We start from the raw sequence: 24,944 nt of genomic DNA, 5'->3' as shown, positions 1-24,944 counted from the left end.
ACCAAACACAGTCCCAGCTCAGAATACATAGTATTTTCTTGTTAGGATTCCCTGATGTGAAATATTGCTGCATTCCTCAAATATTGCTGGCTCTGTTTGGTTGATATGAGATACTGGAAATCCTCAAAGTCAAGTATCATTTGATCAGGATCTGTGTTGAAAACAATGACGAAGAACAAATAAAAGTGAGAAATAGAAAAAACAAAAACAAAGAGTCAACCTATATGTATATCTTGTGATCAGTAACTGATGATAATTTCTTAAATATTGTTTAACAAATTATATGACAATTTCAATATTTCTGCTGCTTTCCTTTAAGACTTTAGCAATAAAGGAGAATTGATTCTCTCTCTGCATCATTAGTCAGGGTTAATGTAACTGATCGGACAGCAGCAACGTCCCAAGTCAGTGCTAAAAAATGACTTGGACTGGTGCAGACATAGACGTGCATTCTAAATGTTTAGCTGTTATTTCTGTAACTCTGGATCCCGTGCTTACACATCCGATAGCACTTTTAATCCTTCTGATTGCCACAGTCTAGTCCCAATAAGGTTACTCCAGGATGGAAAAGAAGACTTCAAATGGGAAACCCACAATCCAGTGTGTGCTTTCACTCCAGTCCAGTGCAGGGCAGAACTATACAGTTTTCATTAATGGATATACTCACTTTTGTTGCAGTGTGTTTGTTCGGTTTCAGCAACAGGTTAACAGTGATACTTATCACACTTCTCTTCTAGCTGGTGATTTTATGGTTGTTTTACCTTTTTGATGGCAGTGATATTGTATTTTGTTTGCTTTTCTCATGGAGGACCGTCAGAAAACCACACCTCACCAGTCGCTTAGGTGCAGGAGGTCGCAAAGGAGGGGGAAAATACACACAAAATACAACAGCACTGGAGACTTAAAACTTCTTAACAATGATTTCTTTCAGTGAGATCTCATACAACATCCAGTTATATTGTTGTAAAAATCATGGAAGGGATCGATGCCTGTCTCTTTCAAATGAAATCTGTGTGGAATTTTGCCAGTTTCACTGACAGCCTGACATGTAGCCTCGTTATTAGTATCTCATTTGCACAGAAGATTAAATCGGAGGCATGTGTCTGAGCAGAGTATGAGAAAAGGCTTTCTGTACAATGCCGGTTGTCATCCTCCAATCTCCTTTAAGATTTCAAACCATTGAGTTTCTCTAAGCGCACATGTGAACAACGTTCATGTCTTTGCAACGTTGTGTGACTTAGAAATGTTTGAAATACTTTTAGACATTCTCCTGCACTTTACTGGGCTTGATTTATTAGATTATGTGAGTGTTAATGACTAGTTCAAGCAAAATTTTCCCTTTTTCTCACACACATATTCAAAGTGACCATAACGGAGGCCTTTTTTGGAACTCATAGCAAGGAGATGTGTTTTCTTAAGAATAAATTAGCATTTTGTAGGGATGCATCAATATTGAGAAGTTATTTTAGTTTGTATCTACAGGTATATTTTTCACAATTGACCTTTATATAAATAAGATAAGATTAACTTATGGCTGTTGGATATGAAGTAATGTGAAATAGCATTATCGTAATGTTTCAGCATTAAACCCAACAAGTGAATGGTACCTGAAATCGTCATTTGTCATGACTGTTGACTGACTAAAGCTTGTGCATGATCAATTTCCATTTTGCTAAAATTGAATCCACTGACAAGCTAGTAAGTCTTTTAGAAGGTAATACTTACCTGTGAGAAAAAAAGGACACATGTGCAAAGGCAAAAGAAATAGAAAAAGGAAAAATTACAGTTAAAGTGACATTATACCTGGAGGTCAGCAGAGTCAGTGTTTTGGAGGAGTCAAGCATGCAATAGAAACCTGAATTACCACTTCATCAATTCAGTAAGTTGTCATGAAGTCTGGCTCGAAGACAGCTTGGGATCATAAGGACATATAACGTACATGTAATATTTGGTGATATCCACTTGTTTTCACGGAGCATTTCAAGAATAGGACTAGATGCCATTGTTAACATAGAAATAGTAATCTTATTGTCAGTATTAATGCCTTATCACCATTTCTCTGTCTATCTTTTGCTCTCTTGAGCTTCACAGCCACTATTACTATAATGAAGTCAGGAAGCAATGTTTTATTTTATACACCCAAGAGAAAAATGCCAACAAAACAAAGATAGTATTGGCAGTTAAAGGCTGTATTTTTATTTTGCATTCCCGCTAACATTGATACACCTAAAAAATTCCCAATAGTCTAAACAATAAAAATACTGGCTCCACCGGTATCTGGTTCTCACCAAAGAGAACTGCCTGTTATGGGAGCTGTTTTTGTTGTTGCAGTGATCCCGCTCCCCTGACGTCACCAACGTTTTGCACTCAGGAGATCATGGCAAAGAGCTCAAGAGCTGATGATTGTTGGTTTCCTAGAGACCACAGGGAATAGATCAGTTGTTGTTTTTCCTCTGTCAATGGACAATAGCACATGGAGGTTATAATATCATGTTTATGTTTTAATGATCTGAACAAAACACCACCTAGTCACATTTAAATAACACAGAGCCTGATCACCTTTTATTTTTTTAGATTTTTATTTTTTTAACTATTGCATATTTGATAAACTGCAGCATGATTGTATGTCATGATCAACACAGTATGGCTGACGTGGGAGTGCCCATATGCGAGGCATGAGCTAAAGCCACAAGCTGTTGAATATTTCATTGTTACTGGATCAGGTTTTGTCATGATAAAGCCCCGGAGAAAAGGCCATAGATCAAATAAGCCTGACGTTTTACCACCATCCAAACATCCTCTTCTCTTCCCTAAGGCACCAGAGATACAGTGAGGATCAACCAAATTCTCTCTTATCAAATTGGGTGTCTGTAAAACAATAGGATCTGAGGCCACTGCAGATTGCTAGGAAAATATAATGGGAACTACAGCCAACTTTCAGGACTTAAAATAAAATCATGAGACATTAAAAATGAAGGTGGACACATGTTGTTTGTATCTTTTTTGAAGATCTATATCCAGTATCCATATATAAATAATTTCCAAACAGTGGAGACCACAGTTGGAGAACTGAAATAAAAACTACTGGATGTTACCTTAGTAAAATATGAAAAATAGAACTAAGTTTATATAAGATGACATCTTTTATGAAAACCCTAGAGAAAAGTCTCCTTAGTCCAAAGGGTGGGCTGCAAAGTATGATAAAGACATTCTGCAACATTTAAATGAAATGAATTTCTAAGACTTACCAAGTGATAATTGATGCCCTTTGTGTAACTGGCCTTGTCAGAAAAAAGGAAGCCTGCAGACCAGGAGCTTATCTTTGTGTAACTTGGAAAAGTAACTTGGAAAAACAATCAATGATAACAAAACAGCATTTAGTGTGTATTAAGTAGCTGTGCAGCAAACCACTTTGTGCAAATGACAAGCTAAGAGAGTGCAGCCCAAGTCAAACCCTTATCAGTCCAAACCAATAACATAAGTTGTCTGTTGCATTACGGTCCATGAATTTGTATGGACTCAAATTACAGCTCAGAGCTCCAGCAAGGTGCAGAATGAATAAAAGAGCCCTATTTTGTACAACAGCCCTTTTCTTCATAGTCTGGCAAAGTCTAGCAAGTTTTTGTTTCCACCTTGTCAAATAGAGACATTTGCTTAGTGGCCATGCTTTAACTTATGAACCTTTATTGTACCCCTATTCAATGCTAGGGAATGCACGAGTATTCAAACCAAAACATAATCGGCGATCAAAATAAGGTTTTGGATGGCTAAACATACTTACAACACCCAATAAGGCCAACACTAAATAAGGCCATAGTTTGCTGGAGGGAGCCTTCTTGATGTGAGTTGTACAATTATAACCCTTGTCTGATATGAGTGTCACAATTTCCCTCCTCAGTTAGCACTGTACTATGTAATATGTTATATTGTAAAAAATGTTTCCCATTTTTTTAACTACAATATTGTGTAACTATGTCAATTCAAGAACTATTTAAACAGTTGTACTTTTAGATGACGCCCTACATATTTTTTCATTTAAACTTTGATTTGTGGATCAAACACTCATTCAGATCTCTGGCTGTTTCATTGGTATTTTTTGATGGTTGTAGAATTTTTTGAGGTAGTCATGATTAGTTGTTATTCTATGAATCAAAGTATTGCACAAGTGTTAAATCTTTATGCTGATCTAACTTCGTGTATTATTTCATATCACCATTTACATGTTTTTTGCTGATACCCACAGCTAACCTTTCTCTCTGGCCTAAACCACACATCATGCCAGTTTCTTGGCAAATCAATTTTTATGATTCACTTTTTAACGGTATTGTGACTTTGGATCTATTTTTATAATAATTTTGTTAGTTTTTTGTCCAGAAACCTTCATTTAAACTTTCATTAACATGAAAGCAGCTATGTATAGAAATTGAACTTTGTGGTGTATTACCAATATTCCATAGGCTGTATACTCAGCAGCTGAGTACCACACATATCAGCTGAAGTTGGGGTTGCAGGGGAGGGGTTATGGTTTCCTGACTAGCAACCATTGGACCCTTGAAGACCTAAAAAGGCAGTTTCTGCAAGACCTTGGAATAAGCTTCATTGACGTGCTCGGACTGTAAATAGTTTGGGCTGCCTGTTATTATCTACCTACTTGATTCACCAAATTTTGATATAACAACTAGATGGCCCTGAAAAGTCAGCTTGACCCTTTGGTCTTTTAGGGTTACTTATCGGGTTTCTATCCCTTTATTAAAGGAGAGCCGCCAACCCCCATTTGGTATTTTCGCTGGTCATGTATCACTGATTCCAAAAATATATGCACCTTTCTACTGCAGAGCCAGCCAATAATATGGAAAGACTTTTCCAACTGTGAAGTACATGAAGTCATTACCTCCCGAAGCTGTAATTTTAGATACTGAAATAAAAGCTAATGGTGTTGGAAGTGGCAATTTTTTTGTTGGAAACAGAAAATGAACAGAAGTTTCATAATGTTACTTGTCATCTGTCACTGTCATGGAACACCAAATATGCAGAGCTTTGGCTTGCATATCTTAAAGGTTGAATTTCAGTACCCCTAGTAAACTATTTGTGTTTTTTGAAGTCAAAGATGTCGACAATATAAAGTCCACACAATATAAATAACTGGTGGGTGCCACTGGTTTGTGGGTCTCTGTCCTTTGTATTCTGCTGCTGTTTGCCAAAGGTCAGAATGACAGTAATGTAGGGGGATAGAAGTACATTCTTAAAATAAAGTTAAGCTGATGCTGGCAGTCAGGGTAGGTTGAAACATGACAGATGTTTGAGCCTCGAGTATTAACAATTAGGATGGATTCTGAATGTACTCATAAATCACAAGACAAAATCCAAAGCTGAGTCCAACAAAACAGAAGATAAGGATATTGCACATGCTTGGAACTCCAAGTATGCAATCCCTCTTGAACTTGAAAGATACCCTCTAATTTGACCTCTTTGTAAGGGCCAGACTCTTGAGGAAAATAATACTGGGTATGCAGGCTAAGAGGGCTTAGCACGTGTGTTTGTGTACACAGCATGAGGTTTTACACAATTACTTGTGGGGCCTCTCCCCCGTTGAAGCAACTTCAGTGGCAGGTTGAGAGATGTTGGGCTGATTAAGGCCATATGGAGTCAAACTGATATAACATAATTTATGAATCTCATTATAATGAAACATCATTTTTTTTTGTTTTCACAAACATCTCAAGATGTAATGTGATCATATTGTCAGAGGAAGTCTTCCAATATATTGGTAACATTAATATTTTGTTCCCCTGCACCTATAGTTTTTATCAAGACTGATTACATGATAATATTATGAAAGAAAATTATATTAAAGATATTATTTGTGAGGACATGTCCAAAGGAGATGTAATGGATGTATTTTTGTTCATCTCAGGGACAGCTTGAGGCCAGTGTCATGTTACGAGATGCTACTCCGAGCAATGCAGAGTTCTATGTGGTTCTACAAGGCTCCAGACTCACACATGTGACTACAGCCAGAAGAAGAGGTGATGAACTCAACCTGTTCTTCATCGTTCCTGGTAGGTCCTTTACTCACCTTCAAAATTATCTCTTATCGTTTTAAGTTCTCTGGCACTGTTTCAAAATAGATAATTATGGGTACATGGTTGCATATGTAACTGTTAGGTATGTAACTTGGCTATGGGGTCAAGTTTCAGTATGTTCTCTAGAAACAAGAAAAAAAACAATAAAAGCGTGGGTTTGGATTAAAAAACAAAAATTTTTAGCATCTAGTAGTGTGTACAGTGTCATTTGGAAGAAAAATAGCTATACATGTACAGTATGTAAGCAAACCTGAAACTGGGGTTGGTGTAGTTTTCTTTGTTGCTTTTGAACATACCAGGTTTGGATCCATTGGTTCAATTCCATAGGGTTTAGTTTTTCCACCCTTCGTTATATGTGTATACAACTGCAAGCCATTAAAATCCAATTTTGTATAAATAAGATAAGCCTATATTTAGGATTATATCTTGTTTATGGTTTTGCTCAGCCAAGCATCTCAATAATCAATACCACCTTTTTTGTCACTTTGTTTTGTTATGATTACTATCTTTTTGGCTGTCAAACTCCTCTTCAAACAAGCCCTATAACCGTGCACAGGTGTAGCGAAATAGGAATTTAAAGTCCTTACTATCAGATTTGTCGATTTCTGATGTGTTCAAACCTGAACAGGCAAACCCTCAACTGACTAAAGTGTTCAGTTCAGTCATTGCACCCTGTATGGGCTTTGAAAACTAATTTGATATCATTATTATGCATAGTGGTGATAGATGTGTTGGAATGTAAATTCGATGAGTTGGAACTTAGATAGGCTACTCATTATCTGCAAGGATCTGGCAAATAGGTAAAATTCTTCAAAAGTAGAGGTTAATAGTTGAGCTATTATTAAGTGTTCATCTTTGATATCTAACTCTAGGCATTTAGTTCACAAGTTGTGCCCTGGCCAGGAGCTGGTCAGCCTGCTTGTGATTTTAACCGTCATTTTTTGAAAAATCAAATTACAATAAAAGGGAAAGAAGTAACCACCTGACATTTCTAGTAGGCAGACTCATTTTTCTCCTCTCCTCTGAATACAACGCAGGAATAGAAATCTCCTATGACATTGAGGCCTGCAACTCTTCAAATCTTTGTCTCATGCTTGCTGTTCAATCATGATTTTCTCTGTTTGTCACAGGTCACGACCTTGTGGAAACTGTCTCTGTCATACCATACTTTTATGCAGAGGATCAAGTCAGGCAATGCGAGGTTGAAGAATGCCTTGAATACGTAGGAGATGTTGCCCAGGAAGCGGCTGAGTACTTGAAAGCAAACACGGACCAGTTTGGTCCCCAGAGCTGCCAGGAAGTCCTGAAGAGATTTTCCACGTTTGTTCCGGGATCTGTAGAAGATAGCGCTGCTGGGCTGTCAGACCGCAAGGAGGTCGAGGAGAACTACCAACAAAATGCAGTCAATGATAGCACTCTCAGGCAGATGGATGAAAAGATCACACAAGCTATGGCTAACATGGATTTCCCCCGGCAGTGGAAGAACTGCGATGATCAGCCCAGGGAAGGTAAAGTCACAGTTGGCAGTTTATGGATTCTATTGCCACTCCAGTGACACATCTAAAACTCAGATGTGTCCAATTGAGAGTTTGCTGTCTATCATCCAACTATGAAACATTGTGTGTTAAAATTTTGTCGTCAAATCACCCAAATACACTAATATCACCTCCAAATAATGAAGTGAATTGACATCCTCCTAACAGACAGACGATCTTAGACTACTTCAAAAGCAAGACACACACAGGCCGAAACAGTCCTCATATGTTCTCTAGACAAAGCACAGGACCGCTTCATCACATGATGTCCAGGACATGCCAGCTGCAGCTGCACAGAGGCTCATTTGCTCCAAAGACAAAGCAATTACTGCCATTATTCTTCCTCAGTCAGATTAGAGTTGTCTTGCAGACTGTTTGTGTTTATTAAGTCAACTCCCACTAGTCTCATTTGCTGCCCCCCACCACACACACACATATACACACATATACACATAGACCATTGCATGCAAAATATGTGACTTTGATAATTCCAAGTAGGGAAAGTGGAAATCTTATATGATGCCAATCACTACACATGTATCAGCAAATTCTGTGTTTGAATTGAATTAAAGACTGCTTCTACTGTGAAAAAGTTCAGGGTAAGTTGCTCAAAACAGGAAATGGGACATTAGGTGGATATACAAGAAATTCATGTCCTCTTGTTGGACAGTTGTACTTTGTTTGAGCAGGACGGAAAATCGGTACACAATGATCATATTGTAATTGTGATGCCCTATAATGGAATTTGAAAGTAGAAATTGAAATACATAATTTTCATTCCTGTGTTTATTGAGAAGTTGACACTGGTAACAAGGCAACTAATATTATGACACCTCTTAAACAGTACCTGAAAAGGAACAAGGGAATATATAAAATTGATCAAGCTGAAATTGTCTCAGCTGCTACAAATGCAGTTATGAATATAAAACAATTACCGATAAGCAAAAACAAAGACGTGCCTTTTAAAAACTGCAGCAACCTTTTTGGTGCTTATACTTTCATTGCATCAAGTATTTTCTATTTTCCATGCAATCAGTGATCAATCAGACTTCTTTATTATACCTGCTCAGCAAAGGTAAACATGGGTGAGGCGTTGATGTGAAGTAGCAGTCGACCTGGTGTCCCCTGTGAACTATTTGCTTGTTGATAAGACAATGACATACTTGTTTGTTGAACTTTGTATGAAGGGATGAAAAGGGTGTTCACTATTCACTTTCCTCGGTCTGCTGGAACTGGGTCACAATTAAACAGCATCATTGTGGAGGTGATGTGGGGTTTTGTTTCATCTCGGGGGTCCAGCAACAAATTGGAGGGGAACCAGAAAATGAGTGGGATTCATTTGCACATAGTTCCAGGGTTTGAAAGGTAATTCTATGGCGAAGCGGAAACACACTGTGTTTTTTTTCCTCTGAAGAGGCATCATTAACAAAAGTTGCTAGAACTACGGTACTACCACCAGGAAACTGTTTTCTCTCACGTATCTCACTCCCAAATGAAGCTTTCATCCCATTGTCACTTCACTTCAAGGATATAAAAAGCCACTTGTTATTAGCATTTCCAACGCATGAGTTCATAAAAGAGTATGTAAATGAATCTGGCCTTATTAGGAAACGCAAGTAACTCCAACTTATTGAGAATGCATTTTGGAAACTGGAGGGCAAACTGTCTTTTTAAAGTGAATCAGTTGTTGTTTTGCAGCCCAAGTGAGATTAAGTCAATCAGCTTGTAGACCAATATGCTCCTATACTACAAATCAGAAATTATTACTGCAATCCCCAACTAAGATATTTGATTCCTTTGGCACAGAAGTGCCAAAAGATGTGTGTTGAATGCTGAAGCATCATTCAGATGAACATAAAAGGCAATAAGGCAACAGTTTGACCGCAGGTGTGATCGGAGTGAAGTATCCAGTTTTTCAAGCTAGTAAAATGACTGATTTACTTCAACGTGTCATCACCGAGGGCTGACATTCCTTTGCACGCATGCTGAGCTACTGCAACACATTCCCCACATACATGATCATTTGGCTGACGCGTTCATCGGTGTGATGACTTTGACAGCTCAGGGAAAGTCGATGCCAAGTCCAAAATGGCTTTACAATTATTTTAATGTGCGAACTAATTTTTTCTATTCATCTTACTCCTGTGGATTAGCCAGAATTGAAACACAATCATGTTTGACTGCGTAATGGAAAGTCTTTGCCGAAATATGTTAGATGACTACACAAGAAAAAATAAATAATCACAGGTATGCTTTGTCAGTCTCAAATAGTATAATGTCTATCTATTCCGATAACCTGACCTACAAAATTTTCTTAGGGAAAAGTGAGTAAAGTGAGTTTCAAAGAGAGTAAATTAAAAGTATTGAAAAATGCCAAAATTTCAATGTTTACTCTCTAGGATGAGGTGAAGTCATAGTATAATGATATAACATTTTCATTAAAATGATGTTTCCTTGAACATCAATTGCTTTGAGCTCCATATATTTCCGAGATACACGAAAGAAACATAGTATATAGTAAACGCTGAGTTTTTTTGGTTCCCTTATTGAAACTGTAATTATCCCGGGTCCCTCAGTGATTCTAATTGTTTTTTGATTTTTTTTATTTTATTTCCGTTTTCTCATAATCCCTCTTTTTCTCTGTCTCTTTAGCTACTGACGCAGAGCCCAAAGAAACCCTCCTGCATCTTGCTGTGCGTTTAGGTTTAGTCCAACTTTCCCGTTTCCTAATCCATCAGCCCAGAGGTCAAAGGGCATTGATGTTACCCAATGAGGAGGGGGACACACCACTTCAGCTGGCTGAGAAGAGCAAGAGAGGAGATTGTGCCATGTTCAAGATGTTGGCCATGTAGGGATTTAACTCTATTTCTTGTCCAATCTGGATAAAAATAATGTTCTATTGACTTTGTTAACATTGTAGTAATAGATAGTGGGGATAAAGCCTTTTGAAAATTAATTTGTTAGTATGCAAGAAGCTTGCAATTTGTCATACCTGTTGTAAAATAAGTTACCCTTATTGAGAAAAACAAAACAAAACAAAACAAAAACTTCAACGAGCTTTAGAGAAGACATCCATTGTGATCAGTTTAGTGATGAAATAATTTATGATGAGGTTTTATTATGATGAGTTATTATATTTAGATAATTTGATATGAGAGTGAAAAAAGTTCAAAGCAGGAATAAAAGCTATGGTTTATAGCATCTTTTAAAGAAAACGAACATGCGGTAAGCAATTAACCACTTTGATATGATCTGTGATGTAGACTGAACTGAACAAATGAGGGGAAAAGTAACAGGATGTCTGGCCTGAGGGGAGGAGAACCAAACTCCTGATTAGTTGCAAAACAGCAGTCGATGGAAAGGAGCGCTTCCTTTGAACACCACTCTGAATATTTGTTTTAAATCTGAAATATATTTGAATGGAACCCATCTTGTAATAATTCTCCAATATTTGTCACATCATCAAATAAAATGCAGACAGGTCTTAAGAGTTTTTGACTTGAGGCAGTGTGTATCTGATAAAAGAATTTAAGTGTATACTTACAATGAAGACATCAGCTACACTGAGGCCTGATTCATAACTTAGTAAAGTAAATGAATTCAGTGCTACTGTGCATTCTTCACTTCTGATTTCTCCCTTGACTCTTCCTTTAATCCTATCAGGACTCCAGGTCTGGTGTCGGGGCCTGTTCCGGGTGTTTGGTGTGTTTGGTCCGACAGAACCCACATGCTGAGGTTTTGTCCCGGGATGGACTTACTGACACTGACTGTGCGCGCTGAGGCCGGTAGCTGCCCTCTGGACGATATTGCGGTCTTCAGAGACAGACTGCAAAACCAAAGCATCCTCAAATTAGTGAGTGGAAACATTAAGGAAGCCCTTGCATTTTCATACGGAATATACCTAAGTTTGCAAGAAGTTTATACTCACGAATCTGTGTGTATGTTTTAAAATGAGAGATTTTTATTCTTTTACTGTCCGGCAAATGGGTATGAGGGTCTGGATATTAATGGGCCGGTGCGTAGGATTTAGTGACCTCTAAAAGAATGTTGCAGATGGTACCCAATCATAGGACTGTATCAATATTGTCAGGTCAAGTCAAAATAGATTATAAAGTATTTATAAGCCCAGACTCACAAACACAGCTGGCCTTTATATATTTCAGTATTTACAGAACAATGCGTTCTCTTCAATTTGAGTAAACATCTAAAAGAAACTCTTCTTGAAGGAGAAAAAATGAATAGCCTCAGAGACAGATTTTAAATGACAGGTTTACAGGTTTTAACATGACAATCTTATGAAAACCTGTATAAAGGACTACACATCTTCCTCTTGATGCCACAGTCTACAGTCTCTTCTCAATGTTAGTATGGCTTACCATCATTTATGATAGCTATTTCCAGCCAATGATGGCATTTCTGTGCAAGATGAAAAAGGTTAGTTGTTCAGGAAATGCCACTCAGTGGGGGTTTGGAAATTCTCTTCAGCATAAGAATCTTGTGAAAATGACAAGCTAATGCAATGCTTGAAAAAGTTTAAACATGAGTGTTTAAACAACTTGAAAATATTTCGTTTTTTCCAATGAAAATGGTCAGTTATCAAGTGCCTACAAGAAAAGAACAGATGATGCTTCAGTCTTTTCTCTTTCTTTTGATAAATACCACATTTAGAAAAGAAAGGAACTGAATGTTCTACCGGTGAAGAGCAGCTGGTTTGCTCAAAAAAATCTGGCTGTCAATATTTGTTAAAAAAAAAGAAAAGCGTATCTCTGCGCCAGTACATCCTTTAAAAGTGTCTCAAAGTTGAAGCGGAAAGCAACTACTGTAACATAAATCAGGGGGAATGAGGTGGTTGACAGGGACAGACAGAGAGACGTGTCATTAGCATGTGCACGATGAATATTTTTGAGTTATTAAGACACTGTTGTGTTTTGCATTTAGCTCATGAGCTGACTGACAGTTCAACATTTACGTTTTTTCTTCAGATTCAAGTGCTCAGAGGTGATGGTAAGGTAGAGGAGATGGACAAAACTGACTGTCGTCCCATTGATAAAGGTAAGACAACTTTTTGAATACAATGATGTCCTCAAACATCATCTAATGCATTTAGGCTTATTTGTAAATGATAGATATATTAACTTTTGTTTACCGTGAGTGACAAAGGCCTCTGTACTGCCATGCACTAACTGTAATGGGTTACCTTCCTGTCTTGTTTGCTTCAAGAGTTTGTTTACTGATCATTGTGTGTGAGGGATGGGATAAATACGCACGTGCATGTGCAAGATCTGTTTTCTCCCCTGTGTGCCACACACTACCTGTCACATGGATGTCCCAGCTGTGTAACACGACAAGGGGAAAACAACTCCCCCCCCCCCCCCCCCCCCCCACACACACACACACACACATATACACAGTTAGGGGTATTTGGGCTTATTTGCTGACAATTTAAATACTTGGAAGAAAATTAACAAGACATCAGCATGTTGCCTAAACAACATGCTGTTATTTAAATGGTTATTTTTATGTATCACCTTGCTCTGAATTTCCCCGCTTTCGATTTTAGATGCAGCTTTGGGGTAACATAATAATGTTCATAGAAATGTTATACACATTTTCTGTTTGTGGCATTCATGGCCACGCTCATATCATAAAGACTGCCTTTCATTTGCATTAGGTGAACGCATTCTCTTGATTATGGGAAATTCCAGCATTTATTTTAGCCCTTAAGTCCATTTCCTAATGTGTGGGTGTAGGAATGATGGATAAGGACCATAATAACTGCAATCTGTGCATCGGCTGGAACACCGCCTGAAACTGTAACTGTTTGATACTGAAGTTTCTTGTCCATGGCAACGTCTTGTTTGCTGACAGTGGCAAATGTCTTAAAAAAAAGTTCTATACTCCCGAGACATGAGATTTTGTTGACCTGATTCTCAGCTCTAACATTTTTTCCTCAGAATTTAAGGATCGACGAAGCCCACTCTGCTCTGTGCTTGCATGCACACTCATGTCATTTTTTAGCTTATCAGACAACTTTGGTAAAATACTAAGCTTATCAGGAGCCAAGCAAGGTCTCTTATAATTCAGATTTTGCTTTAAACTGCCACCACAATTTGTAATTCTGGTAGCAAACTTGATTATGCTAAATGATGCCTAAATTGCAGTCATTTTATTCATGATCACATATTCCCAAGAAAAGTATAGTAATCAGATTTTCTTTCACAGTTATCAGAAACTTATTTTTAATTCCTGAGGGGCTACATATTTACGAGTATATACTGAATGTCACCAGTCATCCATCATATACAACCTTGGAAACTTGGGGAACCTACAAGAAACACAGTAAAACATTATCTCTCCTTTAAAAGAGTGTTTGTTTTCCCTTTTTTGAGTCCAGCGAAAACTTCTAGTTAAGGTCAGTTTATTTGCCCAGGATGGCACACTTGAGCTGGCGTGCAAACTTGCACGGAGATGGTCATTATTTCTGCTACTTTATCTTTTATTCTCCCCTCTTTCATAGCCATCCACTAAAACACACATTCTGTATCTTCCACTTAATCTGCAGCAATTGTTTTTTTTCAGTAACCATAGAGATGGCACATGGCACTATTGACTAATAAAAGCAAGCAGGAAGTGTTCCTCAGTATTGACCTTAACCCTGTGGGCTTCAGCGGCCATCCATTAATCCTCTTGAAATAACAGCTTCACAGTAGGGAGTATGTGCTCTTCCTCTGGGCCACTGCTTTGGATAAGCATTTCTCATTGGCCGGAGTTCCATTCCTGAATTGTCGTGTCAGATGCAGAGGACTGGATGTGTTGTCCACACAACTCTACCTGTGGAGAGTATTAGTGTATCATGCACCAACCTCTGGTTAAATATTTTTATTTTGCACAGGGGTTAGCGAGGAGCTCCAAATTGACGAGCATGCGCTGGTTGACACTGTGAGTACAAATATAGGAGCGTGTGTCACTTCGATGCAGTGCTTTCATTATTTCTCAATCAAGGTCGTAATTTCTCAATCAAGGTCATTATTATCCTATATCGATTTTGAGTGCCTCTTCAAGTAAACCGCATGTGAATGCAGCTAAAAGCCACCACACCCAAGTTGTTTGTTTTTTTGTTTTTGTTTGGGGTTTGTTTAAAGGTTTTTGAAGAACAGCTTGTACTCTCTTTGGATGATGATGATGACGATGATGATGATGAGGATGATGATGAAGAGGAGTACCAACCCTCACCATCTGGTAATTGTCCTTTTGTATTTTTTTTTTCTTCTCTTATCTTTTCTTGCCCTTTCTTGTCTTGTCTTTTTTTTAGATTATTTTCTTTCTCCTCTTCTTTTCTGTATTTGTCTTAACTTTCCTTTGAGGAAAAAGTAAAAAAAAAAAGAAAAAGTACATGATGGTGATGAGGAGCACCCATCTTCATCATCTTTCAAATATCTTCTCCTTTTTCTCATCTTACACTGCTGTGCCAATGCCAGTCTTCATTCTTTTCTCTTCTTTTCTTTGGGCATTTTCTAATTTATTATGGTTTCAAAACAGAATACTAAGTTAGCTATGGTTTTTACTTGTGTTTTTACAAATGTTTTGGCACTAGCACTCTAGTTTGAGTTATTAGTGTTGAATCGATGATAAAAACAACCCACATTAACATATTTGTGGTAATAAAATGATTGTGGGAACAATTGCAACCCTTTTTTGTGGCGCTGGCACAAAATATGATTGGAATCACATGATAGGAAATCAACAGAATGGATGCTACACAGATGCATGCTAAGATGCACTGCTGTTTATGTTTCAGGAACAGATAATTAAATAGGCCTATTATTAAAGCCTGTCATTAGGCGGTGCTGGCCGGGTCTACCCCATTGGCCTCTGCAGTGATGCAGGAATCTGCCCTGTCACTGGGACAAAAGCAGGAATGGGGTCAGACTCGTTCTTCTCAGACTTTGTCTGAGCTCAGAGATGCCCCCCTCCGGCCTGTCCTCCTGCCCCCCCATCTCTCCGGACCCTTCTCTCTTGGGGTCATAAAGTGGAGCACGGGGCCGAGATTAACAAGCTGAAATTTTGAAGGGTTTACAAAAGATGACATTTTAGGTACAGCTCTTCAAACTCATGGGCGCACAAGATTAAATGGCAAAACCACAAAGAGGATGCTGAAATGTTTAAGGTGTTTCCTAGTTACACTGAATGCCAATTTCCTGTGTGTTGCTTTGGAAGAATGAAGTTGTAAACTTCAGGGAGACGAGACGGTGGACTTGCTGAGACCATAAAGAGGGTTTGAGTTAACCTGCCAAAACTTTTTGTTGGATTTATTGTACTTTGCACAATAACCAAGCTTACTGTTGGGCTGAAAGTTTTTGTTGATGACAGTGCTCCGAAGCCTCTGTGGTAAAAGGCTGCCATCCAGATTTAGTGCCTTTCCCCCGATCTGTCAGCCCGATAGTCAGTGTTTCTCTGAATTTACTGCAATAATTCAACTGGTTTAAATCTGCCCATTTGCTTTCAAGTAAATGGTCTGCATTTTTTTATATTTTGAATATGTGAAAAAATAATACAACGCATGCTTACTGACAGAATATGAAAGCTGGAAGGGGTGTAGGCAGAGATATGAGAGCCATTTACGTCCAAGCTCCATGCAAATGTCTTCACTGTGTGAGAGCAAGGGGAGAGGAAATACCTCTGCGGTGCGCAGGATTTCCCTGAACTAGTGCTCCACGGCTGGCCCAGACATCAAAGTCTGGGTCAAAGTACACTCTGAAAACCGTATCTCATCAACAGCAGTAATTTTCCATGTTTTTGTACCAAGCTATCCCCGCCATCCACAGTGTTAGCTGTCACAAAGAACATCACATCATTGATGTGGAATGTACATTCAAATTAAGAAAAACAAAATAGACCTCAAGAACTCTTAATTAGTGAGCTTCAGAAGTGCCTGAATGGTCCGGTAATGATACATATTGTCTTTCAACTGTGTATTCTACGCTGAGATACATTATTAGTAGCAGAAGGGCCATATTCAAGATAAAAATAAGAATATACTGTCCCCACATTTAGTAGCATTTCCTGGAAAAAGACTGATTACACTGATTACAGAAAGATAACATGCTCACTATCAGAGTTCATATTTGTCTGATCTGCAGTTGAACTAATGCAAGAATGCCGGATCACCAGTACTTTACACCATCTATTTGAACTATGTTTCGAATAAAACAACTTGTGGATCTAATATAGTGGAGTGTCACCCTCATTGAAATCTTTTTCCACTGCTATGTTGATTATTTGATTGATCATGCATTGTATCCTCTACAAGCAAAAAACACCCTGTTATTTCCTAATGTCATTCTATATTATAGTGTGTATATAGTTTGTGTCACTAAGGTGAATGTACTTGCTTTCAGAAGCGAAGTGTTCACCAATAATCAAAAGATAGACCATAAAGGGATGCATCCCCCCCAGCCCCCTGAAAGAAAGAAATTTTCAAAATTACAGAATAAACTTAGAAAGTTCTAATGTAAGTATTAAGTAATAAGTACACATTAATTTCCAATGCTGACAGACGTCATTAGTTCGCCGGTCATTGTGAAAAAATTAAGGAATACATCAGACCTTAACCGGACCCAGATGTGTTAACCTACAGTACATATGTCAGAAAAGAAGCGTGCATAAACAACTGTGCAGAGATTTATTATATTAAAAACAGCTGACATAATGCTGGCCGTTTTTTGACTTATTTTTTTCTGTAAAATTTGCAGACTGAATGTAAAGATGATATGTGGGGGTTTCCAAGAAAACAAGAATTAAAGGTCAAACACGGAGTAGACTTGCAAAGCCTAACCTCTTTTCCACTCCTTTCTTTAAGTCTTGACATTCAGGCAATAAAAGATCAATTACATGTTGCAAAAGGATCCAAAATTATGGAAATTAGGCTGAAAGGGGCTTATCAGAACTGGAAAAAATATGACACGGGAGATCTTTCTTCTCTCCCCTGGGATATCTGTTTCTGATTTTCTGGAGTCAGACACTGATTTTTTTTTTCCTTCAGATTAAGATATCTGGTTTTCTCTCAGGGCAGCTCTCCACCAGACACATCTGGCTGATGTTAGAATGAATTATGGTAATCAAATGTGGCTTCTCGCCGTGTACTGGGACGGTAATTACCCAGTAAATGATTGGATTACTGTACAATAATCGAGGGAGACGAGGCAAAGTTGCCAATTTGAATGTAAAGTATACTAAAGCTGTTAGAGATTTTACTACTGTGTGATTTGTTGCAGTAAATGGGCATCCATTGCAGTCCGATGGAGTCCAGAACCTCCTCTCCCTGCAGGCCAGTGACCCTCTGCTCTCTATGATCAACAGCAGCAGCCGCACCATTGCTGTGCCGACACAGGTCGTACATCTCTTTCAACCTAATCCTGCTACTTTTTAATTCATTGTATCTGGACCCGCTTTTCATCAGGATCAGAAACAAGACATTGCTATATGTACAATATGTGTGAACATTTGTTTCGGTCTGTGAACAATTAGAAAAAGGGGGGCTTTTATGTAGAGTTGAGTTAGTTTTGCCAATATGAAGAATTTAGTTTGTTTTCATAATTATTTTGTATATTGTTTTGGGGTAATATCTGAATATTTGGACATTGTTTTTCACAAAAAAGTCGAGTAATTTGAAATATATATATATGACTTTGAAAATAATAATGTTCTGCCGGTTTATTCGGCTCTTTTGTACTTTTTGTACATTTTTATTTTTTGCTATGTCAACTGTTAATAGTGCAAGTGCCTGCCTTGATTATACTGAAGTAAAATAACATATATCTTGTTGGTTTTATTTGCGGATTTTTACCTGCAGCCATCAACCAGCTTGCACAAAGACATGTGGATAATCCAGTTTCGACTTGCTCTCACTTTGCTTTTCCGTTGCCCTTTCTGTCTTTCTTTGCCTCAGGAGGGTCATGCTGACATCAGGTGCAGTGTCAGCGGAGTGACAAGCGACAGCACTGGGACTGACGGACAGTTATGGGACATAGGAGATTGCCTACCTGCTACTGACACACTTCCACCAAATCCAGAAGACCCTCCACCTCAGCCTGTCCTTTCCCCTCTCTCCCCTGCCTACCAGGCCCTCACCAGGTTGAACAGCCTCATCTCCTCAGAGCACAATAATCAGATAGACAAGGAGCCAATGGACACATGCGATCTTAGGTACTAAACTTTCTAGCACCGATTTTTGTTGCAGTTCTGCAGGTTGGCTGTCAAGATTGCTTGAATCCATCATATCACTCTAATCCCAGTCTAGTGTCGCTGGAAGTGGACAGTGAAGAGGACAACCTTGAGCCAAAGAATCTACTCTCCCCATTGTCATCAGATATTATGAGAAATGAGCAAAAAGGCGAATTATTTGCTCACTCTCCTAACCTTACATGCACCCGCAGCCAATCAGCTTCCTCGGCGTGTGATTCTACCACAAAAGTAAAACACTGTTCCTCTTCTCCTTAACTTTGACCAAACACCGACTGCATCTACATTGCCTTAAATTTTCCGGTTATGATCAAAATTTTGAGGTACCTCGTATTTTTATCAGGAGATATAAACATCCAGACTGAAGAAACCAGGATAAACTATTATCCTGCTTCCGATAACCATATTGACTTGGAGTAATAAAAAGAACTGTTCCACGAATTCATCTGGTTTCTGAGGGCTAGTGTGCAGGCACACCAAGCGATGTAGCAGAACGGAAGAGAGAACTGGGACACTGGTATTTATTATTTTTATGGGCATATGACAAACCAGATGTCTGTATTTGTTGACCATTATAACACAAATATCATCAAAATCAGAATGAGTTGTATAACAGGGAAACTCAAGTCCTTGTAATTGCAGTCAATAATTCTGCGCTCATCCTGGAAATCCAAGTCTTACTTTTTTTTTTGCTTTCTTTTCCAGGAACTAGGTGAACAGGGGATACGACTGCGATCCTATTCCTATTGTTCTCCCAAAATAAATTTGCGGCCAGCACGTTTTGCCCGGGACAGCCATTCGTCAGATATCAACCCTGGTCAGTAACTCTGGGAATCTTAAACTAACTAGTTATAAGTTTGATCCGACTCAGTACTCATTGAGCAAACTATCAGGACAGCCACACAGGTTTGGCTGGTGCGTTTTTTCTATAAGGGTCTGGTTAAAACTCAGCTAAGCCGTCTTTAGGCTGAAACTTCCGTGACTTTTAGCGTTGCTTGGTTGTCTTGGCCAATGTTTCAGCACCCAATTTGGAGATTGCTCTTTAATAATTAGAGGCTACATTCATATTATTCCAATTATTATTCCAATTATTCACTTTTTAGTCATTACCTTTTAAGAAATTCATTATTTTTATGTATGTATGTATTTGTTTATTTTATTAGTTTGACCAGCACTGATGGTTAAGTTATTGCATGGAAGCTTATGAATCAAGAGTATAAATGAAGTTGAAAGTTCAGTACTTACATGCAGTTCCTTTCAATTGTCCTGTGCCCGTCCTGTGGCAACAACTGTCCACATGCCCAGTCTTCGTGCTACTTTAAACCTAATGAAAACAAATTGCAATTTTGTCAAGTATATTTTTTATACTGGTTGTAAGTACTAGTATTTGTGTGGCAGGTACTAATAGTATTTTAAAGAGCTCTAATCAGATAACAAGAACATTTGTTTCCATTAGCAGATTATTTTAGGATTGAAACACTCGTTACAATTTATTATTTTGCTTTTTTCATTTAAAATGAATTGTGTAGCAAGCATAAAGTAAATCATCTTATATTGATAACAAGTCTTACTGCAATGTCACCTCTTCTTTGGTTGTACTTACTCTGTGTCCTCAAAAATGACTAACCTTTGGGGGGGGTATTTCAATGTTCCTGTGAGAACTTTCTGGAACTTGAATTTATTCAACTCCTCCTTGAGTCGCGGTAACATGGCATGAAGTCAGAATTTCTGAGCCCTTGGTGTGGACTCTTTTTGAGCGTGCAACATTTGTAGTTGATGTGTGAGCACCCATGTCCGCTGTGCTCTGTAGATGCCGTGCTCCACAGTGTCAGCCATAGCCGATCTCTCCTTCAGGCCCTCTCTCTGTCTAAATCTCTGTCTCTGCTCCACCCTGGTAGTAAGTACTGGACACTTGCAGCCTCCACACTGTGTCACTGCTCCACAAAAAGCCAGCATGCTGCTGTCAGTGTCAGTGTGTGCATGTGTGCATGCGCGTCTTCAAGGTTATTATTGTTAACTCAATTCAGCAGAGTTGAGCACAGGCCATTGAATTGGATGGCCGAAAAAAGTCTTAAATTTTACACACTTAAGTCCCAGTTCAAGTCTTTAGGAAGCACTCTTTACAAATGTAATTCATTTGTAATGTATAATTCATTACATTTTTTTAAAGTATCTTTTTGAACCCACATCAACATACATACGCTTTTAAGAGCATAGCAGTTGTCTCAGTTGAGGAAAATATCAAGTCTTGAGACTCAAGTTGTATATGACAAATACGATTTTCTAGATTGAAATAATCAATCCGAGTCTGACTCGGGTGATGTGACTTCAGTCAAATGACTCCATCATGAATAACAATGCCGGTTTGATATTGAGGGAAAAATGTGGAACTATAATCAAAATTTTGAGACAGATAATTCTCAAAAGTGATTACTTCTTCAAATATTAATACACATATAATACAACTGCTTAACATGGCACAAAATCTAAAGTATTGTAATAAAGACTTGATTCTACAGTTAATTTTGATGCTGCACAGTAAAGTGAAGGGCAGGACTTCTTATCATCACTGCCAAGTGCTATCCAAATTCACGGGCGTCTGTCCAACAGGATTTGAAAACACAAACAACGTTTCCTGCTGAAGTGAACCTGAAAGCCATTTTTTCTTTTGAGGTTAAAAAAAGGCCAAAAGTAGAGAGAAAGAAGCAACTGCTGTAAAAAACATGGCTGTAATAACCTTAGTGCTTGCATGTGTCGCGACTGTTCTGTATGATTTACTTTCATTGAGAGTAATGACCCCTCCTTATAATACAGGTTTAACCCTTGATGTCTGTCACATCTCCAGCTTCAATATGCACGGCCCTGTATGTTGTACTTCCTGCCATGCTTTCTGTTCCTCATGCTCCTTCACCACAGTCTGATTGAAAACATCCCATTTCTGTCAAATCATTTACAAAATGTTCGCTTCTTTTAAAAATCACTTGACTTGCTTTTTATATTGAGTTTTCTGGCATTGAAATATGTCTTTTGGGGATGTAAATAAAAAAAATTATAATTTCTTATCATTGAGGGATGAAATTAAACATCTGGACCTGCGTAGATGCTGGTTTAAGTTACTATTCTTCTGAATGGCAATTCAGATAATTACAGTTTATTTTGTTTCTTGTTACGTTATGTATTTATTCCCCTATTTATGTTGATGGAACTACAAATCCCTTCTTTGAAATTGGACTAAAACTGAAAAACAGGCATTTCTAGCCATGAATTGGTTGGTTACTCCGCCTCTCGTAATAAACAACAACAAAATAATCAAACATTTTGGTCTTGAAGTCCATTATCACTCTATATTGGGCCACAGATTGGGATACACGTGCAATTTGTGATTTCAGCCCAGTGATTCAGCAATTCCTGAATTCTCTAGAAATCTATTGACCTCCGTAACAACTCTGTAGCAAATCATCATATCGTGTTCGCTGACTGTCAATTTTTTTTACTTAAGAATAAATAAAATTAAAAAAAATCACCCATCACTCCTTTTTTATCTTTGCAGAACAAAGGGCCTCCAGTATGTCAGAGCATGCACATGAGAAAAGGTATCTATAAAATCTTCCATGGCATTTACCCTCATTATCATTGTCTAACTCCATCTGTTCTGTTATAAAACCATGCAAGTTACCATGACTACTCGGTTGCTTGGTGACAGGAGGCAGGTTGTTGCTGACTCTTGTGACTTTGTGCTGCAGAGATGGCTATTATAGTTGCTGCTTGTATTTAATGAGAATAGATGGAATTAGTATTAACTATCAGTATTTAACATTTCTATGTTACTTTAATACATGGCATCTTTCCTTCTTGTAGTTTATTTTTATAGCTGATTCTTGGAAACATCACAAATGAGGATAAATGCAATTACTATTAATTGGAACTTTGACCATTAGAACTCACTTTTAATGTACGCAAAGAGCTTATATCCTTAAATGATTATTAGACCAAAAAATTTACAAACAACTGTCCTGAATAGAAAATAGTAATTGCAAAATTTTGATCATCTTAATCGTTTTAAAACTAACGGTAATTAGTTAATCCATCACAGTATTATGTACAGTTGAACAAACACCTATAAGAGCATCGTAATGTTGTAGTTTACTAGTACAGAGCTGATTTAGCCGCTTTATGGTGAAGGATAGATTTATAGTAATAGTGATCATATTTGATGTATTGTTATACATATTTTATTTATTCAGTGCTCCTTGTGAAGGAAACTCAACAGCTTTTGTGATAGATGGTAACATTATCTATTCTATCTTACTGACTGAACTTGACTTTTCATGCATGACTAAGTCTCAATTTGAGCCTGACCTGGGTTGGTTCTGGTCAACAATTGTGTGTTGTGTGTACGTGTATGGTGTTCCTCACAGGGAGTTCACATTTCGTAAGCGTGCCCAGTCTGCAGATGACGAGGGCAGCATGGAGCTGGCAGAATCTCTCCAACATCTCACTCTATCTGAGTTTCTCAAAGAGTATGTGTGCGGGGGGTCATCCCCCATTCACCTGTCCAGACCTCTCTAACCATCAAAACTAACAATTTTATCGGTTCTGAATCTTCCGTCTCCTTAACAGAATAGAAAGAAGACGCTTTAAGAGCTGTAACCAGATGTGCGTCTTTGTTTTCTATTCTAGGCCAACGGTCACCAATGTGTCACTCGCAATCCAACCCACACTGGTTGTATTCCCATGGAAAACCGAACACGTGTGTCCCCGACCTGAATGTGCAGAGGCCATAAAAATGACGAAAACATGAAAAGTTACTGCATGTGAAGAGTAGCAGAAGATAGGATTTTCCACTGTTGATTTTATGAACTTCTGGAAATTGTTGTTTCCAACATGTGGTTTATTTGCAATCAACACACGAAAATGATGCTGACCTTGCAACATCACGATTCACGCTTTGTCAATCCCCCCTAGAGAGTTTCATGAGCTACTTACCAAAATGTGAAATATGTGGCATACACACACACACACACACACGGAAAAACACGGTGAGGGACTTAGATTTGGTGACCGTTGCTCTCGCCTTCAACATTTTTGCTATCTTTCCCTTCACAGCAAGCATGAGAAACAGTGACTTCCTGTTTAGCCACATTAAGTAACCGATGATCTTTAACGAGAATGCCGTCGAATTTTCCTTCACACAAACTGAATTGCATTACTGACTTAACAAACTAAATCAGTTTTGTCTTCTCATGACAGGTAGTTGCAGTTTTTGACTACTAATTCCACCTCAGGTCATGAAACAGTTGTACTGCAAGCATGAAATAATGAAAGCATGTCAGAGCTGCTCTTTGTGTGTTGTAGACTCACTAAGGAGACAGTCTGGATGGAACTCTGGAAGTGAACCAGCAAGGACTTTTTTCTTTTCTTTGTGCTGTACCATATAACTAAGCTGTAATAATGAGGTAACAAATTGCTCCATTTGCTGTGCAGAATTGAAGAAGAGGACTTGGATAAGTACAACATTCCGACAAAGGTGGAGTCTGAAAAATACAAAGTCATTCGCACCTTGAGTTTTCTCAAGAGCAGGATGTCCAGCACACGAAACAAGACCAAGGTAAACACACCACAAAACCATTACCATACTTTTCATGTCAAATATTAGATATAATAAAAAATTTACTTGAGGATTGCTTTCAAATGGCTTAACATAGAGAGATATGCATCAAAGTTGTGCTTGATAATTTATATTTCTAACATTAACTTGCACAATTGAATTTTCATCATATTCTGTGTTTTCATCTGACTAAATGTTATCAATAAAGAACATTTTCCAAATAACAAATTTTTCTGCAACATGAAGTTTCCTTTGAAATCTTGATAATGATAATCTCAATGTGAAGCATCAAGAAAATATTTTTAAATCTTGTTGAGTTGATATAAAATCAATTAAACAGAGCTGTTAACAGAAATATGATGTCAACACCCAGCACATGGAACAGGCAATTTGATTGGTTATTGCATTAAGCTAGTTTTGCACTTACAATTGTCACAGCTGAGGCTAAAAACATATTGCGCAAATGCCAGTAAATCC

The 24,944-nt window shown here is 38.1% G+C and overlaps 1 protein-coding gene across 1 annotated transcript in view; it reads left to right on the top strand.

Annotated features, from left to right (window-relative positions):
* arhgef28a (Rho guanine nucleotide exchange factor (GEF) 28a) overlaps window positions 1-24,944 on the top strand; it is a 50,687-nt gene that overhangs the window by 4,620 nt on the left and 21,123 nt on the right. Inside the window, exons 3-17 of the mRNA XM_086152998.1 lie at window positions 5,915-6,059; window positions 7,214-7,591; window positions 10,271-10,466; window positions 11,282-11,471; window positions 12,601-12,670; window positions 14,511-14,557; window positions 14,761-14,857; window positions 17,893-18,008; window positions 18,567-18,823; window positions 18,913-19,090; window positions 19,565-19,659; window positions 20,659-20,756; window positions 22,410-22,452; window positions 23,278-23,379; window positions 24,344-24,467. Of these exons, the coding sequence (XP_086009124.1) occupies window positions 5,915-6,059; window positions 7,214-7,591; window positions 10,271-10,466; window positions 11,282-11,471; window positions 12,601-12,670; window positions 14,511-14,557; window positions 14,761-14,857; window positions 17,893-18,008; window positions 18,567-18,823; window positions 18,913-19,090; window positions 19,565-19,659; window positions 20,659-20,756; window positions 22,410-22,452; window positions 23,278-23,379; window positions 24,344-24,467 (2,136 nt within the window). The remainder of the gene's footprint in view (window positions 1-5,914; window positions 6,060-7,213; window positions 7,592-10,270; window positions 10,467-11,281; window positions 11,472-12,600; window positions 12,671-14,510; window positions 14,558-14,760; window positions 14,858-17,892; window positions 18,009-18,566; window positions 18,824-18,912; window positions 19,091-19,564; window positions 19,660-20,658; window positions 20,757-22,409; window positions 22,453-23,277; window positions 23,380-24,343; window positions 24,468-24,944) is intronic.

This window comes from Fistularia commersonii, chromosome 9 (assembly GCF_037954325.1).
Source record: "Fistularia commersonii isolate RoL2024-O1a breed Wild chromosome 9, RoL_Fcom_v1.0, whole genome shotgun sequence".
Taxonomy (NCBI): Eukaryota; Metazoa; Chordata; class Actinopteri; order Syngnathiformes; family Fistulariidae; genus Fistularia; species Fistularia commersonii.
Note: the sequence above shows the minus strand (reverse complement) of the source record. Positions and strands in the feature narration are given on the sequence as shown.